Raw genomic sequence first — 16,079 nt, 5'->3', positions numbered from 1 at the left:
GAAAACTCGGACAGGGGGCCGCCTCTTTTCCTACAACGCCTCCAGGCTTTGGAACTCCCTGCCTCTCGCCATCCGCAGGGAAACCAACCTCCTTACATTCCGCAAACATCTGAACACCTGGCTTTTCCCGTAATTCCACCTGCTCTCTAGCCAACCCCCCAGCGCTGGGATGCCTCCGGGTAGCCATGCGCTATACAAATACCATTTCATTTCATTTCAATTCATTCATTCATTTCATTTCATTTCATTCATTTCATTCATTCATTCATTCATTTCATTCCATTCATTTCATGTCAGTCCTAGTGTGAGAATGGTTCACACCCTAGTGATGGAGCCAGATCTCTGTGGCCTCTCGTCACTGTGTTTGTTCCTTTGCAGGGGTGAGGGCACTTGTCTGAAAGTATAGCCCGATCCTAAGGCTTGCTGTGGATGAAGGCTACCCATGCTAGGACCCTCAGAGCATTATAACCCGAGTCCGAGGCCTGATCTGATCACAATCAGCTGTCCTGCAGCTCAGTTATGATAGTTGCATCTATCTATCCATTCATTCACGCACTCATTCATTCATCTATTCATTCTTTCTCTCATTCACTCAAAGGGATCCAACCTTGGGTTTAACATGACAGTGTTTGACATGAACAATACTGTCATCATTTCAGGAAAGCTTGAAGAGTTAGACCCTGAGCTGTGAGAATGAATTGTTGTTTACTTATGGAACTTATTAATGTTAGTAGTGCAACAATGCTGTATTACCAACAAGCATCGGCAAAGGCAACAACATGTCGGATGCCAACCTTTTCACTTTTTCAATTTAGGGGAGAACACATCTGAATATTAGCAAAAATAGGGTACAGAAAAAGGTGAGGAATCAGGTGTGATCCCACAAAAAGGGCAGATATCCCCCACCTGGCTGTAACTTCAAGCTGCCTCATGGACACTTTTACAGCTGTATTTTCTTTGCTACGCCCTGTGCCGCTTCATCCTCCTATGCCCACCACCCGCCACATTCATATGCCCTCCTTGCTGCAGGGTCCCCTCTTTCCTCTTGACCTGTCCCATGCCTCTGCCCCCCACCATGACCCTCCCCCCTCGCTCTCCTCTGCCCCTGAGCTCTCCAAGGACCTCTGGGTCAGGGTTGCCTCCACCCCCCACCATGATCCCTCCCCCCCTGCTCTCTACTACCCTTGACTTCTCTGTGGACCTCAGTGACCTCAGGGTCAGGGTTGCCTCTGACCCCCACCACGATCCCTCCCCCCTTGCTCGCCACTGCCACTGACCTCTCCATGGACCTTAGGGTCAGGGTTGCCTCTGCCCCCCACCATGACCCCCCTTGCTCTCCACTACATCATACCTCTCCACGGACCTCAGTGACCTCAGGGATGCTTGGATACTCCAGGTAATGACCTCTGGGATCCTGTCTCCACAGGAGGATGTTCCCCACCTTCCAGGTGAAGATTTTTGGGATGGACCCGACGGCGGAGTATGCACTTCTCATGGACTTCGTGCCGTTGGACGACAAGCGATACAGGTACAGGCAGCGCTTGAAATGGAAGTCTAGAAGTGCAGGTACTCCTTCACGCAGAGCCCCTGCTTGCTGCTGAGTGCCACTACTATCTCATCAGCAGTGGTTGAAGTGGGGGGAAAAAAGTAGGGAAAGTGTGGGCAGAGAATCAGAGGGTGGGAATAACCTGAGGATTGGGTCAGTGGGCGGGGTCAGAGGTGTGGCTAGAAAGAGCAAAGCATCCCACTTCTTAGTATTTGTTTGACATTTCACTGACCAGTTACAGCTTATTACGTTATTTAATTCACCAATGGATACATGTTTATTTAAGGGTTAATATGAGTTATTGACATTAAATGCATTCATAAAGTGGGATACATTTCCAATCGCGGAATGTACAAAATACGCTTAAAAGTGAAAGCGCAAGTAATTTATAGGTCTCACCTAGCGTTGCAGCGCGAATGCGCTGCTATCGCTTTGCGAGGCATGCAGTTTACACTATGGTGTGGAAGCTATGTGGAAGCTCCGCCCACTCTCCGGCCCATCTTCTTCATTGGGTTAGGTTCTAAAGGCTGCCTTCCGATTGGTTTTAGGCTTGTTAGTCCCTCCCCATAACAGCCATGTCAGTCATTTGTGCCCTTCCATGGCTACTGGCCCCTTCACAGTACAGACTACTTTCTTCTTCTTAGGTCTCGCCTAGCGTTGCAGCACAAATGCGCTGCGACCGCTTTGTGAGGCATGCAGTATACACTATAGTGTGGGAGCTTTGTGGAAGCTCCGCCCACTCTCCAGCCCATCTTCTTCATTGGCTTAGGTTCTAAATGCTGCCTTCAGATTGGTTTTAAGCTTGTTAGTCCCTCCCCATAACAGCCATGTCACTCATTTGTGTCCTTCCGTGGCTACTGGCCCCTTCACAGCACAGACTACTTTCTTACTGTGCCCTCCCTCCTGCAGTCCGATGCCTTCTCGCCGCGGCCCGCCCCTCGTGCCTCGTCGCCTGCGTGCATTGCTATTTTTAATGCAATAGGTCTCGCGTAAAGTCCTATTGCATTGCCGATGCTTGTTGGTATTACTCTAATCTGTTTCACGCAGTGCTTTAGGCTCACAACATTATATAACCTACCCTGTAGATGAGACAATATCCGCGGTTCAGCAATTAGACGAAAGAAAATGTATGCTCTCCGGCTTTCCCTTACTCGCTGCGCCAATGTCAGTGTCGACATAGCCCATAAGAGGGCAGCAGAGCTCCAAACAAAATTACTTTGCAGCAATTTATTTTCAAGACAATAAAACTGTCCATCTCAGAACCATCATTTCAATGTACGCTGCAGAATATGAAAATTCTCTATTTCCATACATGTGGGCTAAGTAAAATTCAGCAATCCAACACACTTAAGAACTGATTTCAGACATTTTCAATTGTGTGCCCCAGGGAGTATTGTCCTCTTGTTCCGATCACGATATTGCTTCAAGAGGAAAGATTTATCCATTCGTTAAAAAGAGCGGCTTAAGTTTTTTTTACACTGAAAAATAAACATCCAGGATTTAATTTAAAAAAATCTGAGATTTAAGTACTCGAACATTCCTTGCTGAGTACAAACGTGTCCCCTACCTCTCCTGGCCCGACGAGTCTCCTGTATGTGACAATCTCTTGGGGCTCCCGGACATTTCCCAGGTCACAGCGCGGGCAAGAAAATGTACTCTGCAGTAGGAAGAGCGGATCTGCTGCAGGGTGAACTGTGTGCAGTTTTTTCTAGAACCCATGGCATAGCAAATATGTTGTGAGTATGTTTTAAAAATGACTTATAAGGTTTCTCTTTGCTACAGAGTACATGCAGTTCTCTTAGTTTATTGACTCGTTCAAGTAAATGAATTGTGTAGCTGTGGTGTGCCAGACCCCTCGACTGCTCACTTCACTGGTTTTACATTTTGAAATAATACAGTCTGTTGTGACCGCTGTGTGTATCTCCCAGCCTCTCCTGAGGCTTGCCCAGCACCATGCTGCCATGACACTGCTAACTGTGCCAGCCGGAGTACGCGAGTCAGCTGACTCCAATTAATGTACGCTATAGGCCCGAGGCAGCTGGGCTCTGTGTTAGGGCCTCTCACACCCTGTTAGGTGGTTCTGCAGTATAAAAACAAGCCCTTGCTCCTTTTAGGGTTAATTCTTAGCGGAGCCATGTTACCTGCTTTCTAGCTGTCCGCTTTTTTTCCCCTAGTGGTTACATCTGAGGCTAATATTAGTAGTTACTTCACAAGTCTTACTTTCCTGCTTACAGCATTCGCTTATGAATAAGGTGTCCCCTTCAGTGACAGCTCTACCGACTTAGTTCACCCCACTCCAAGTGAAAAACCTTTTCCCATCACATAGATGTTTTGCATGGCCTCGTCTTGGACAACAAACACCACCTGGTAATAGTGATTTGTTTTATTCTTGTTTTACCATGCTCCCTTTCTTTTCTTTTTGTCTAATTGGCATTGCTTCTGCCTTTTTATTCTTATTAGTCAATACATTATGCCAACCAAAATTCACAAGTTTATTATATGATCAGCATTGTGCAAGAGAAGAAATAAAATAGCAATAGAATAAAACACATACTTCCTATCACTTTTATGAAATATTTAAGTAAACAAGACTCGGTGTCAAGAACAGAAGCATGGGCATGGTCTTTAATGCTATGTCATGTGAAGTGATGCTCGCCCTCTTTCATATCTGCCAAGGTTTCAGATTGCTATGTATGATATTTTGATAATTTTGTTGTAATTATGACTCAGCCACCTCAAGAATTTGCAGCAGTTTTAAGATCTTAGAGTTTCTCGTTGCTCAAATGGGTCAGATTTCTGATATTTATGTTTCCCTCATCTTTTATTGGTTGATTTTGCTGGCGAGAATAATGTCACTCATCAACTTTCTAATGGCACTCATAATTACACAGAAGTTATGAAAATGTCACACATAGCAATTTTAAACCTTGGCAGCTATGCTCTCGGGTAATTTCCGCGTTTCGTGCCTCGTGCTTCAGCTGTTCGGTGTTTCTCCCACTGGGACGCCGGAGCAGTAAACCCCGAGCCCTGCAGCGCACAAGGAACTTCACTTCCATTACAGTCCATTAGAGGAGCAAGTTGGTCAGAGCACCAGCCCGAAGCACTTCCACACGCGGGGTGCTGGAGCCTGCGAGTGGAATGTGAATAGGAAAGCACTGAGCCACAGTGGGATGAGTGCTGTGTGCATCGTCGAAGGAAAAGTATTTTTCAGATGCGTCAGTGCTTAATTTGTCAAATAATGAGAACCGGTGCCCAAAGCTCTGCTCGGAAGCCCTATTAAATAAATGTCGGTGGGCCGAATACCAGAGCTCTCTAGAATTGAAACCACCGCAGTCCTCTCTAATCCAGTAACTGACACCCTTGGCTCATTTATTCGTCTTGCTGGTTCCTGCTGTCTCCCTTTGTGACGGTACTTAAGTCTTTCTCATCCTCCTTCTTTTCCCTTTGTGTGTTTAGGTCGAGCATTCGAGACCTCTTGTATATACTTTAGTATATACTTATTATATATTTATATGTGTATGTACTATGTGGGCTCTGGAGATCAGCCCTAGGACTTGTCTGCTTCTGCTTAAGGACTTTTTTTTTCTTCTGTTCAACTGCCTCTACCAGCAGAGGTCAGTAAAATACCAGAATCACTTTAGCATGCTCTAGATTCCAGTCCATAGAAATTGTCTTCCACGAGCACCCGTAGACACATTTTTTTTTTCCAAATCTTGTATTTTCAGTGATATGACTGTGAGAAGTTGGCCTGATATATGCTGTCCACTAGTTAATAGTGGGCACCTTGCACCAGTCCAAACAACCCCTTATTGATGATAGGTTAAAGACAACCTTTATTGAAAGCTATCCTAGTGGTAGCTATGGAGAGAAGCCTTCAGGCTAAGTCTTGAAGGAATGTAAAGCAGCTTGTTTTACCAGACTATAATCTCTTGAATGGCTAAATGAAAGGAAACCACACTAGGTATATATATAAAATATATGTATGTATTACTAAACACACCCTACTAGTCTCTTTATGAGGCTAGAGGTCAAAACACATAAGTTACACTTCAAATATTACAGGTAAGTAGCACAAATACACGTTAGGCCCTAGGGGCGAGCCAAACCATATACTAAAATAGTGGTATAAGAACCACGACTTAACTAAACACAAGGCCTAGAGCCTGTAGAATTGCTGGGACCCCAAGGAACCACCTGAGGTAGTGACACAGGGGACCCACAGGGGCAGTGTGCAGTGTTCAGTGAACACAGCCGCGAGCTCCCGTTAGCTTCTATGGGGAAAGTCGCGGTTAGATGTTTAAAGATTAGGGACACTTAGAGATGGACTAGGACCAAACCCTTTTGGACTTAGACAGTTCTAGGGTCAACACACACAGGAGCACTGGAGTAATTGAGTTACCTCACCCAGAGAAGTCGGGTGCATAGGTGTCAAATGGTGTCGGGTTGCATTGTCGTTTTCATTGGAAGCTGGCGAAGAAGTGCTGCTGCCGGGAAGATGTGAAGTGTCCGAAGAGATCCAAGCCTGGATCAAAGATGTGAAGAACCTGAAAGCAGAGGGAACAGAGTCTGGGTCACTTGCCAGTGACCAGGGGCATGATGGATGAATGCCCATTGATGTTGTGTGTTTCAGGTGAAGAAGGTGAAGCTTGACTCTTCAGCCACGAGGACCAGGAGGCGTCGAGGACAACCAGGAGCTTGATTCGAGCTGTCCCACAAAGGATGTTGAGCGCTGCAGCATTGGTGCCCGGATTAGACACAATCAAGCTTTGGCAACAGCAACCCACGCAGAAAGGAGAAAGATGCTTCGGTGCGGACCAGCAAGGTCCGAGGGACTTCCCCAGCAAGGAGGAGTGAGGGCAAGTCTGGAGCAACTAGAGAAGCCCAAAGGAAGTCAGAGTTACCTTCACAGGGACCCACCAGTTGACGGACCAGGGATCGTGAAGGGACCTCGAGAGGAATCACAAAACAGCGGCCCACGGATCACCCGGGGTGAGTAGGCCGACAATCTTCGGGGGATTCTCTGGTAGGGGCCTAGGCTACAAGTAACCCAATGCACAGCCTCAGAAGATGTCGAGAAGCTGATGCACTTGCAAATGTGCACTGTGTCCAAGGGTTCTGGTTCCATGGTACCTAAGAGGGCTAGGGGTCTCAGCTTTGCTGGGGACCTGGTTCGGCCGTTTGGAAGTCTGTAAAACCACCTCTGGTGTTGCAAAGTCTTCGAGGTCCTGCGGGAGCTTCGGAGATGCAGACCGGACAGATGTGTCTTTGGTGCCTGCCAAGCAGGGGAGTAACTCCTTTACTCCAAGGGAGATTCTTCAGTCATCTGGCGTTGAACAGATCGTCGAAGTTCCAGGATTCAGTTTCAGTGTTTCGTCCAGGGATATCTAAAGTCCTGTTGCCAGGGGTTCCTACTTTATACCCAAGGAAGGGGTTGGACTAACTCAGGGGACCCACCTATGGGAGGGTTTGGAAAGAGGGGTGGCTACACCCATTTCTTTTGTCCAGTTTCGCGCCAGAGCAGGGGCTGGTAGCAGGGGGGGAATTTTTCTGAGATATGAGGGAAGGGAATTCCATTCCTTGATGGTGTTAGAAGTAAAACTCCCCCCCATCCCCCAGTTCATCTTTTTAATCCTGACTGGTGGCATCAGATGTGCATTAGCGAACACCGAGTTCTACTTGGAGAATACCATCTGAAAAGGTCCTCTAGAGATTTTTTGCTTTATCTACCGGGGTAGGGAGGGGACCAAGATTATCTGGCCACCAAGCTGGGGACCAAGGTGAAAAGAGGTTTCTGAACATAATCACCTCAGTTTTGCTTGAGTTTAATTTCAAGCAAAGAGTGCTTATCCAGTGACTTAGGGTGAGCATACAATCATGGAGTTTTAATGAGTGGTTAATGTCCTTATCCACTGTCGAGATCACCAGCTGGGTGTCGTCGGCATAAGAAGTAGGAATCAAATTAAAACTTCTTATCAGTGGTGCTAAATCCGCTACATAAATATTAAAGAGTGTGGGGCTCAACGATGAGCCCTGCGGAACACCATATGGACGGATGAAAAGTACCGACTTAAATTTTCCCAAATTAACTGATTGGGTCCTCTCTGACAAGAACGATGTCAACAGGGAGAGGGCTTTACCTCCAATCCCAGAAGAGTATGGACTCCCGTATCAAATGCAGCGCATAGGTCAAGCAGCAGCCAAGGCTGCTGACCCACCGCTGTCTAACGAGGAGTGGATTTCTTCTGTGGTCTTAATCAGAGCTGACTCTGTGCTCTGGTTAGCTCTAAAGCCAAACTGGCTGTGATCTAAAATCTGATTATTTGCAATAAAAGTGGAGAGTTCCGCATTCATGGTTTTCTCGATTATCTTGGCCGGAAGTGGGAGTCTCGCAACGGGCCGGTAGTTGGCTGCATCAGTTGCATCCAAATAGTTTTTTTTAGAAGAGGCAGGATACAAGCATTGCTTCCACACAGTGGGAAAGGATCCCTGATCTATCATCTGATTGAATATCTTGGATAGGTGTGGTCCAATAAAATGGCAAATATTTTGTAGAATCTTAGGAGGGCAAGGATCCTCTGGAGAGCCTGACTTGGCCATGGAGATGAATTTAGTGATTTGCATAGGAGTAGTCAATGAGAAGTTAAAAGGAGATACATTTTCGCAGATTTCTTGTTCAAATTTTTTACCACTTGATGTAGACTGAGTGAACTGATCATAGATTGGGTCTACCTTTGTTCTAACGGCGAGAGCTAACGCATCACAGAATTCTTCATTAAAATTAACAGAATCATCTTTTTTGATTGTGGTCAGATTTTTCACAGTTCGAAGTAATTCTTTACTGGAATCACTAGCTTTTTCTATCTTTGCTGTATAATAAAGAGTTTTCTCCCCGATCAATTTTTTAAAAAAATCTGAGAGCATGGATTTATATCTATTTTTTTCTAGCGGTTCATAATTTTTACGCCAAATCCTTTCTTGTCAAATGGCTCCTGCAACTGGTTTGAGCTGGACCATGTATGAGGACACCAAACGTGCCCCCAGTGCAGACTTTCTGGGACTCTCAGAGTGCACCCACTTAGCCCCAATACACTAAAGCCTGTCTGGGAAGTGGTCACAGAACATCGCAGAAATTTCCGGAAATTACTATAGTCCTCGTGGGTTTACAGTTAGACAACAGTTGCTTATCGTGAAAAAAAGTGGTCACACCTCCCTGTGAAGGAAACCTATTGTCAGGTCTTCCTCTGCTCGAGCTCGGCGCAGCAGCAGGAGGGCAGACTCGTGTCTGTGGCTGGCAGCATCCATTTTGTGATGCCCAGGTTCGAGAAAACAGGTACCAGGTACACAGGCGATCCACATAGGTCTCTCTAGGAGAGTGGAATCATACCTCTCCCGCCAGTTACTGACGGGGAGGTATGATTCCAAGGTGTTTGACGCCAAACACGACATGTTTCTAAGCAGCCGTTTTAAAGTTAGCATTTACTGCGAGGTTATAATGCATTTTAAATATATATGGTTGGCTGCATCACAGACAACCCCTGAGAATAGATTTTGAAGACTGCAGAGGGACTCTGCTCATGCTGGGGCACCCTCTCACACAAAACCCAGCACCCTGCCTCTATGTGTGTAGTGATTTAGAATAGATATAGGGAACCTATTTCTAAGTAAGGGGTCCATGCACCACCTTACACAGGCTGCAGTAGCAGACCTGTGGTGTCAGTTTGAATGGTCTCTCAGGGGTGGCACAATACATGCTTCAGCCCCTGGGAGGCCTCTGGGGTACCTCTGCCCTGGTTACATGGTGTACCATTTACTAGGGACTTATAAGGGTACCCTAGAATCCAATCTGGAGTGTACCTAAAGTACATGCAATCAATTTACAGGAGAAAGCAGATAGACTCGGGTCCTGAATAGCAGGATCCCAGTCAGTCTAAATTGTAAACAGTGATACATCAGCAAAAAGTGGGGGTAACCATAAGAGGCAGATCCTACTCTCCTACAGGAAGGGGCTGTGTCTGCGGTTCAGTCGAAGCGCCAGGTCTCCTTGCACGGTGATGCTGTATAAAGAGGTGCTGGTTCATCATTAATTAATCAAACTGGAAGTGAACGATTACCTCCTGTGTTTATGTAAAGCGCTCTGATACCCACCGGTCAGGCTAGCGCTATATACATTTTTTTAAAATAAAATAAACAATGTGCATTGAGCGGAAATCCCACAGAAGCACACAAATGTGCTTCTAGGCACATTACAATAGGCCCTGCCTTTTGCCCCAGAGGCAGTAATCAGGAGGCGTGGGGAGGGGCAGGCAGGTGAGAGTTCAGCTTGTCCAGGTCTTGGAGCAATCATTACTTGACTTGTTGGTCAGTTCTTAGTCTCTGTAGCCCCTGTGAAAGTAACCCGCATACTCTGACCAATGCTGGCACTCCTGGGGCAGTACCCAAGTGGTGTGGGGTCAATTTGGTGACTCCTAGGACTGTAACTAAGAGGTCTGGGGTCAATCCTAGGACTTCAGGGACAGTACCCAAGAGGTCTGACGTCAATCCTAGGACTCCTGGGACAGTAACCAGGAGGTCTGGAGTCAATCTAGGACTCCTGGGACAGTAACCAGGAGGTCTGGGGTCAAGAGGTCGGAGGTCAATTCTAGGACTCCTGGGACAGTAACCAGGAGGTCTGGAGTCAATCTAGGACTCCTGGGACAGTAACCAGGAGGTCTGGAGTCAATCTAGGACTCCTGGGACAGTAACCAGGAGGTCTGGGGTCAAGAGGTCGGAGGTCAATTCTAGGACTCCTGGGACAGTACCCAGGAGGTCTGGGGTCAAATCAGGGACTCCTGGGACAGTAATGAGGAGGTCTTTGGTCAATCCTAGGACTCAGGGGACAGTACTTAAGATGTCTGAGGTCCATTCTAGGACTCCTGGGACAGTACCCAAGAGGTCTGAGGTCAACTCTAGGGCTCCTGGGACAGTAACCAGGAGGTCTGGGGTCAAATCGGGGACTTCTGGGACAGTACCCAAGAGGTCTGATGTCAATTCTAGGACTCCTGGGACAGTAACCAGGAGGTCTGCGGTCAAATCGGGGACTCCTGGGACAGTAACAAGGAGGTCTGAGGTCAATTCTAGGATTCCTGGGACAGTACCCAAGAGGTCTGGGGTCAAATCGGGGACTCCTGGGACAGTAACAAGGAGGTCTGAGGTGAATTCTAGGACTCCTGGGACAGTAACGAGGAGGTCTTTGGTCAATCCTAGGACTCTGGGGACAGTACCCAAGAGGTCTGAGGTCAATTCTGGGACTCCTGGGACAGTACCTGGGAAGTCTAAGGTCGATCCTAGGACTCCTGGGACAGTACCCGGGAAGTCTAAGGTCGATCCTAGGACTCCTGGGACAGTACCTGGGAAGTCTAAGGTCGATACTAGGACTCCTGGGACAGTAACTAAGAGGTCTGGCAGCAATTCTAGGACAAGACCCATGGGGGGTGGGGATAGTAAATTTCACTGCATCTAATAGACTAATTAAGGGGATCTGGGGTTGTTTTTAAGGTGCACAAATATTTGCTAGGACAGTAATTACTGGACCGGGGGACATTCTGAGAATATGGGGGCAGTACACAGTGGAATTTCAGTCAATTGGGGGCTTTTCGACCACTAACCAGGGAGCTTACGGCTCCCCTGGCTGTACCTAAGGGAGGGAGACCAATTCCAACATACCTGGAACAGCCCCTTATTGTAAGCCCATCATTCAAGAAACAAGGAGAGATGGAGTCAATCCTACAATGCCTGGGACAGGAAGTAAGGTGTCTGTGTGCATTCTACAACCCTCTATAGAGTAATGAGTGAGCTTGGGGTCACTTGTAGGACTCCTGGGACAGTAACCAGGTGTTCTGGGGCTAATTCTAAGACTCCTGGGACAGTAACCTAGTCTACTGGTGCTTATGCTATGACTTCTGGGACAGTAACCAGGTGTCTAGGACTATTCCAAGACTTATGAGACAGTAACCTGGTGAACACGTGGCTAATTCTAAATCTCCTGGGAGAGTAACCAGGTGTGCTGGTTGTCGCGTCGCGTCTCAGCAATCACCACCACGCAGCCAGGTCAGTTTCTATTATTTATTGCATGCATATGTATCTGCAGCCAGCATGCTGCACGTCCTGCCTCGTCCCCCGCTTCCTGTGTATCCTGCCCCTCACCCCTTGACCGGAACTGGTGTCCGGTGACCTCTCCTGCCCTCTGCCCTCCTCGGGGTCCTAGTGCCTCATTTCTCAGGACACTACATCTCCCCCCTTTGTCACAAAGGCATTACGACAGTAGCATTCGTTGGTAGTAAAATGGGACAGTCTCTTTTGTAGTCAGTTGCAGGATGTGAACTGTCGACTGATGTGACCCGTGAGATGCTGCCTAGAGCGGCATTTCACATTTCCTCTATTAGTCTCTTCGGACTCACAATGTCTCTTCTTGGCCTCTCCACCTGTCCTTGGCCCTCCTTTGGCCTTGTTGCTTCTGCGACACCTGCTCCATTGCATTCCTTCGTTGTTGTTATCCCTTCGGTGCCTGTCACGTGTTCTTCCTCTTTTTCTTCTATCAAGCCTTTGAAGTGTGAGCTGTTCCTTGTGATTCGCCTGCTGTCTGATTCTGCTGTTATCATTGTTCCTTTCACTTGTGTTATCGTCAATGGGTCGTGGGCGAATGCACTGTCCGACTTCCGTTGTTGTCTCTGTCGTACAATGACAGTGTCTCCTTCATGGAGGTGTGATTTGGTGGCATGTCGTCTTCCATCAGCATATTCCTTCATTCTCTTCTTGGCTGCCTCATCTTTTGCTGCCACGCCTTCGTGCCCCGGCGCGGCCAGTCCTTCTATCTGCGGCAGCCTTGTTCTGCTTGTCCTCCCTAGTACTAGCTCCGCCGGGCATTTCCCTGTAGATCCATGAGGCGTGTTTCTGTAATCCCTCAGCATTTGGCATAGTGCTTGTCCTAGGGAAATCTGCGACAGTTTCGCCCTCTGAACTGCCTTCTTGATGTTTCCCATAAATCTTTCGACCATGCCGTTTGCTTGCGGCCATAGTGGTGTTACCTTTCTGTGCTGTATTCCGAGGTAAGCCATGAACCTTCGGAACTCCTCTCCTGAGAACGGAGGGCCATTATCCGTTTTCAACGTCTCCGGGGAGCCCCATGCTGCGAATATGTCGTCCAGAACAGGTAGCGTTGCGGCTGCTGACGTTGAGGAGACTGATCGCACAATCGGGAATCTGGAGTATTCATCTATTATGACCAGTAGGTAAGTTCCCGCGTCTAGAGGTCCAAAGAAATCAGCGGCCATTGTTGTCCATACTGCTCTTGGTAGTTCCGACATTTGCAGTGGTTCTTGTCTTGCAGGCGGACCCGTCGTTTGACAGAGGTGACAGGCCGCTATCGTATCTTCGACTAGACGATCTAACCCCGGGAACCAAACCTTTTCTCTCAGCAGTTTTTTTGTCGCCACAATGCCCCTGTGTGACTCGTGTGCAATGCTGACCACTTGGCGTCGTAGTGAACGTGGAATGACTATCCTGGTGCCCCTCATTACGATTCCGCTGTTTGTCTCCGAGAGTTCCCCACTTATTTTCTGTAGAGCCAGCATCTCCTCCTTTTGTACTCCCTTCCATGTGCAGTTGTTGTTTATATGTCTCCATCTTTGCTGTCTCGTCGTTTCTCGGGCCGCTCGCAGTGTGTCATCTTTTTCCGTTTCTCTCTCTATCTCTGTTAGAGTTACTGGTGCCGGCGTGCTTTGCTTTAGCACGAAGTTTAAGTATTCTTCGGCCATTGAGGCCTTTTTTTCTGCATGTGGCAGCGGATGCCGTGACATGTAGTCGGCTGGATTATGCTCTTTCCCAGGTTTGTGGACAATTTTGAAGTCGTAGTCCATTAGTCTGATGCCCCAGCGCTCAATGCGGGGCGGCATCTTTGCTGCTGGGTTGCCGTAAATTGTTACTAGTGCTTGGTGGTCCGTGATGATGGTGAACGGCTTTCCGTACACAAACATGTGGTAATGCTCGCATGCCCATACCACCGCCAAGCTTTCTTTCTCCGGCTGGGAGTACGCCTTCTCAATGTCTGTCAAGCTTTTGCTGGCATATGAGACAATCTTCCTTGGTGACTCCTTTCCCGGCAGGTGTTGTGCTAATATTGCACCCAACCCCACTGGGCTGGCGTCAACCGTCAGCTCGGTGCAGAGCCGAGGGTCGAAGTATGCGAGGTGCTCCGCCGTCATCACAGCCTTCCTGATCTCTTCGAACGACTCATTGCACTCTTGAGACCAGACAAATTTCTGGCCCTGTTTTGTTAGCTCTCTCAGCGGCGTGCTCACTGTGGCAAAGTCTTGTATGTATCGGGCACAGTAGCTTGCCAGGCCTAGGAATGACCTTATTTCTGCCACATCTGACGGTGGCTTTGTCTTCTTTAGCGTTTCCACTTTGCTGGGATCAGGCCTCATCCCTTTTTCCGAGAATATGTGTCCGAAGAAAATCAGTTCTGTTCTCCCTAGCTCGCACTTCTCTCCATTTAGTGTTAGTCCAGCCTGCTTTAGATGTTTGCACACTTGCCTTAAGGCGCTGTCATGTTCTCCGTCTGATTTCCCAAACACTAGGATGTCGTCACTGTAATTGAAACTGTTGTGTACTGGTCGTATCACCTGTCTTATTGTCTCCTGAAATATTTCGGCCGCTGACGAGATACCAAAACTGAGCCGTTTGTATCTGAATAGTCCTAGGTGCGTGGAAAATGTTGTTATGTACCTCGACTGTGGGTCCAGCTCTAGTTGGTGATACCCTTTGTATAGATCTAGCTTTGAGAATCGGCACGCCCCTGTCAGCCTGCTGATCATGTCGTTCAGATGAGGTCCTGGATGACGTTCCCTCGATATTGCAGTGTTCGGTAGTCTCATGTCCACACAGATCCTTATTTTGGACGTATTTTTCTTCGGGACTGCCACAATCGGTGATACCCACGGTGTTGGCCCGTCTGCAGGCTCAATTATGTCTTGCTGCAGTAAGTTATTTATTTCTTCCTCCACTTGCTGTTGTAGGTGGATCGGCACTCTCCTGTGATGCTGTGCCACTGGTCTCACCGCTTCATTTATGTGTAGGGTGACCTGTTTGTCTTTTAGCTTCCCCAGTCCCTGCAGTATTTCTTGATATTCTTGCAGTATGTTTTCTTTTTCTGTCATGTGGTACGTCATCGCCAACAGCCCCATGACTTGTGCCGTGACGTTACTCAGCAGGCAGGGCGCTGGGATGTCCCCTTTCAGCACATGTATTTCTTCCTGACGCGTCACGTCCTGATATGTTAGCGTCTCAGTGAACTTGCCCATGTTTTCTACTGGTGTCTTTGATCCCCACGTGAACACATCTACTGTTGATGGCGATAGCGTTGGCCTTGTTCTCATTTTCATGTACTCGGACATGCACATTATGTTGCATGTGGCACCACTGTCTAGCACAAACGTTGTTCTGTGGCGCCCGACGTCGATGTCTACTGTGGCCGTCTTTTTTATTTGCTGTTTCTCCACCAGCTGGATGTGTTCCTGCTGTCTTCCTTCTTTGGGTGTGTCGGACATGAGGTATAGCCGTGCTTCTCTCCCAGCCGTCGTCTGTTCATCCGACTCTTCCGACGAGCCTCTCTCTGCTGTCTCCATATGTCTGGCGTGTCTGGTGCCTGTTGTCCCTTGTCTTGCTGTTCGTCCCCTCTCGTTCCTAAATTGCCTGCTCATGCAGGTGCTTGCGAAGTGATTGTCCCTATTGCATTTTCTGCATTTCTGGCCCATTGCTGGGCAGGTGCCAACGTGTGGGAAGTCAAAGCCGCATCTGTAGCATGGGACCGCTTGTTTCCTGTGATGTTGTTGCTCCCTGTTGTCGTTCTTTTTGAAATGTTCCGTCATCCGATGTGCCATCGCTTCTCCCTTTTCTTTTCCAATTTGTATTTGTTTGGCATGCTGCGTGGCCCGTGCTTCTGTGCGGCCATCGTCAGTATTTTCTCAAGTGTTGTTGGTTCTTTTAGGATGCGTGCTCTGAACTCTACTGATAAACACCCTACGATGAGGCGCGTTCGTATTGCTTCTTCGTTGTCAAATTTATCGAATTCGCAGTATGTCACCAACTTCCGCAACCTTGTCGCGAAGTCATCCATGCTTTCTTCTGGTTGCTGGCATGCTGTGTGGAACGTGTACCTTTCAAAATCGATGTTGCGTTGGGGGTCGAACTTCTCTGTGAGGCACGCTTTCGCGCCTTTGTAATCCGCCGTCTTTTCACTTGGTAGTGTCATCATTAAGTCTTCTATTTCGTCTCCGGCAAGGTTGACCAGCAGATCTAATTGTTTGCTCTCTGCGACGTCCGTCGCGCGCATGTATCGTTCAAATTGTCGTAGCCATCTCTCCCATCTGAGACCTGCTTGCGGTTCCGACATGTTGAATGGCAGCGGCCTGCGGAACACAGCTTGTGTGCCCCTTGTTTCTTCGTCACCCATATTCTTCCTTTCTTTGTTTTATTTATGTACTTCTTGCCTTCTTTC

The 16,079-nt window shown here is 47.9% G+C and overlaps 1 protein-coding gene across 1 annotated transcript in view; it reads left to right on the top strand.

The window, feature by feature from the left end:
- LOC146839366 (T-box transcription factor TBX10-like) overlaps window positions 1-16,079 on the top strand; it is a 119,417-nt gene that overhangs the window by 66,063 nt on the left and 37,275 nt on the right. Inside the window, exon 3 of the mRNA XM_085650350.1 lies at window positions 1,427-1,528. Coding sequence (XP_085506476.1) covers window positions 1,427-1,528 — 102 coding nt within the window. The remainder of the gene's footprint in view (window positions 1-1,426; window positions 1,529-16,079) is intronic.

The sequence above is a fragment of the Triturus cristatus genome, chromosome 4_1, assembly GCF_964204655.1.
Source record: "Triturus cristatus chromosome 4_1, aTriCri1.1, whole genome shotgun sequence".
NCBI lineage: Eukaryota > Metazoa > Chordata > Amphibia > Caudata > Salamandridae > Triturus > Triturus cristatus.
The sequence above is the reverse complement of the archived record's forward strand: the minus strand, read 5'-3'. Positions and strand labels throughout refer to the sequence as shown.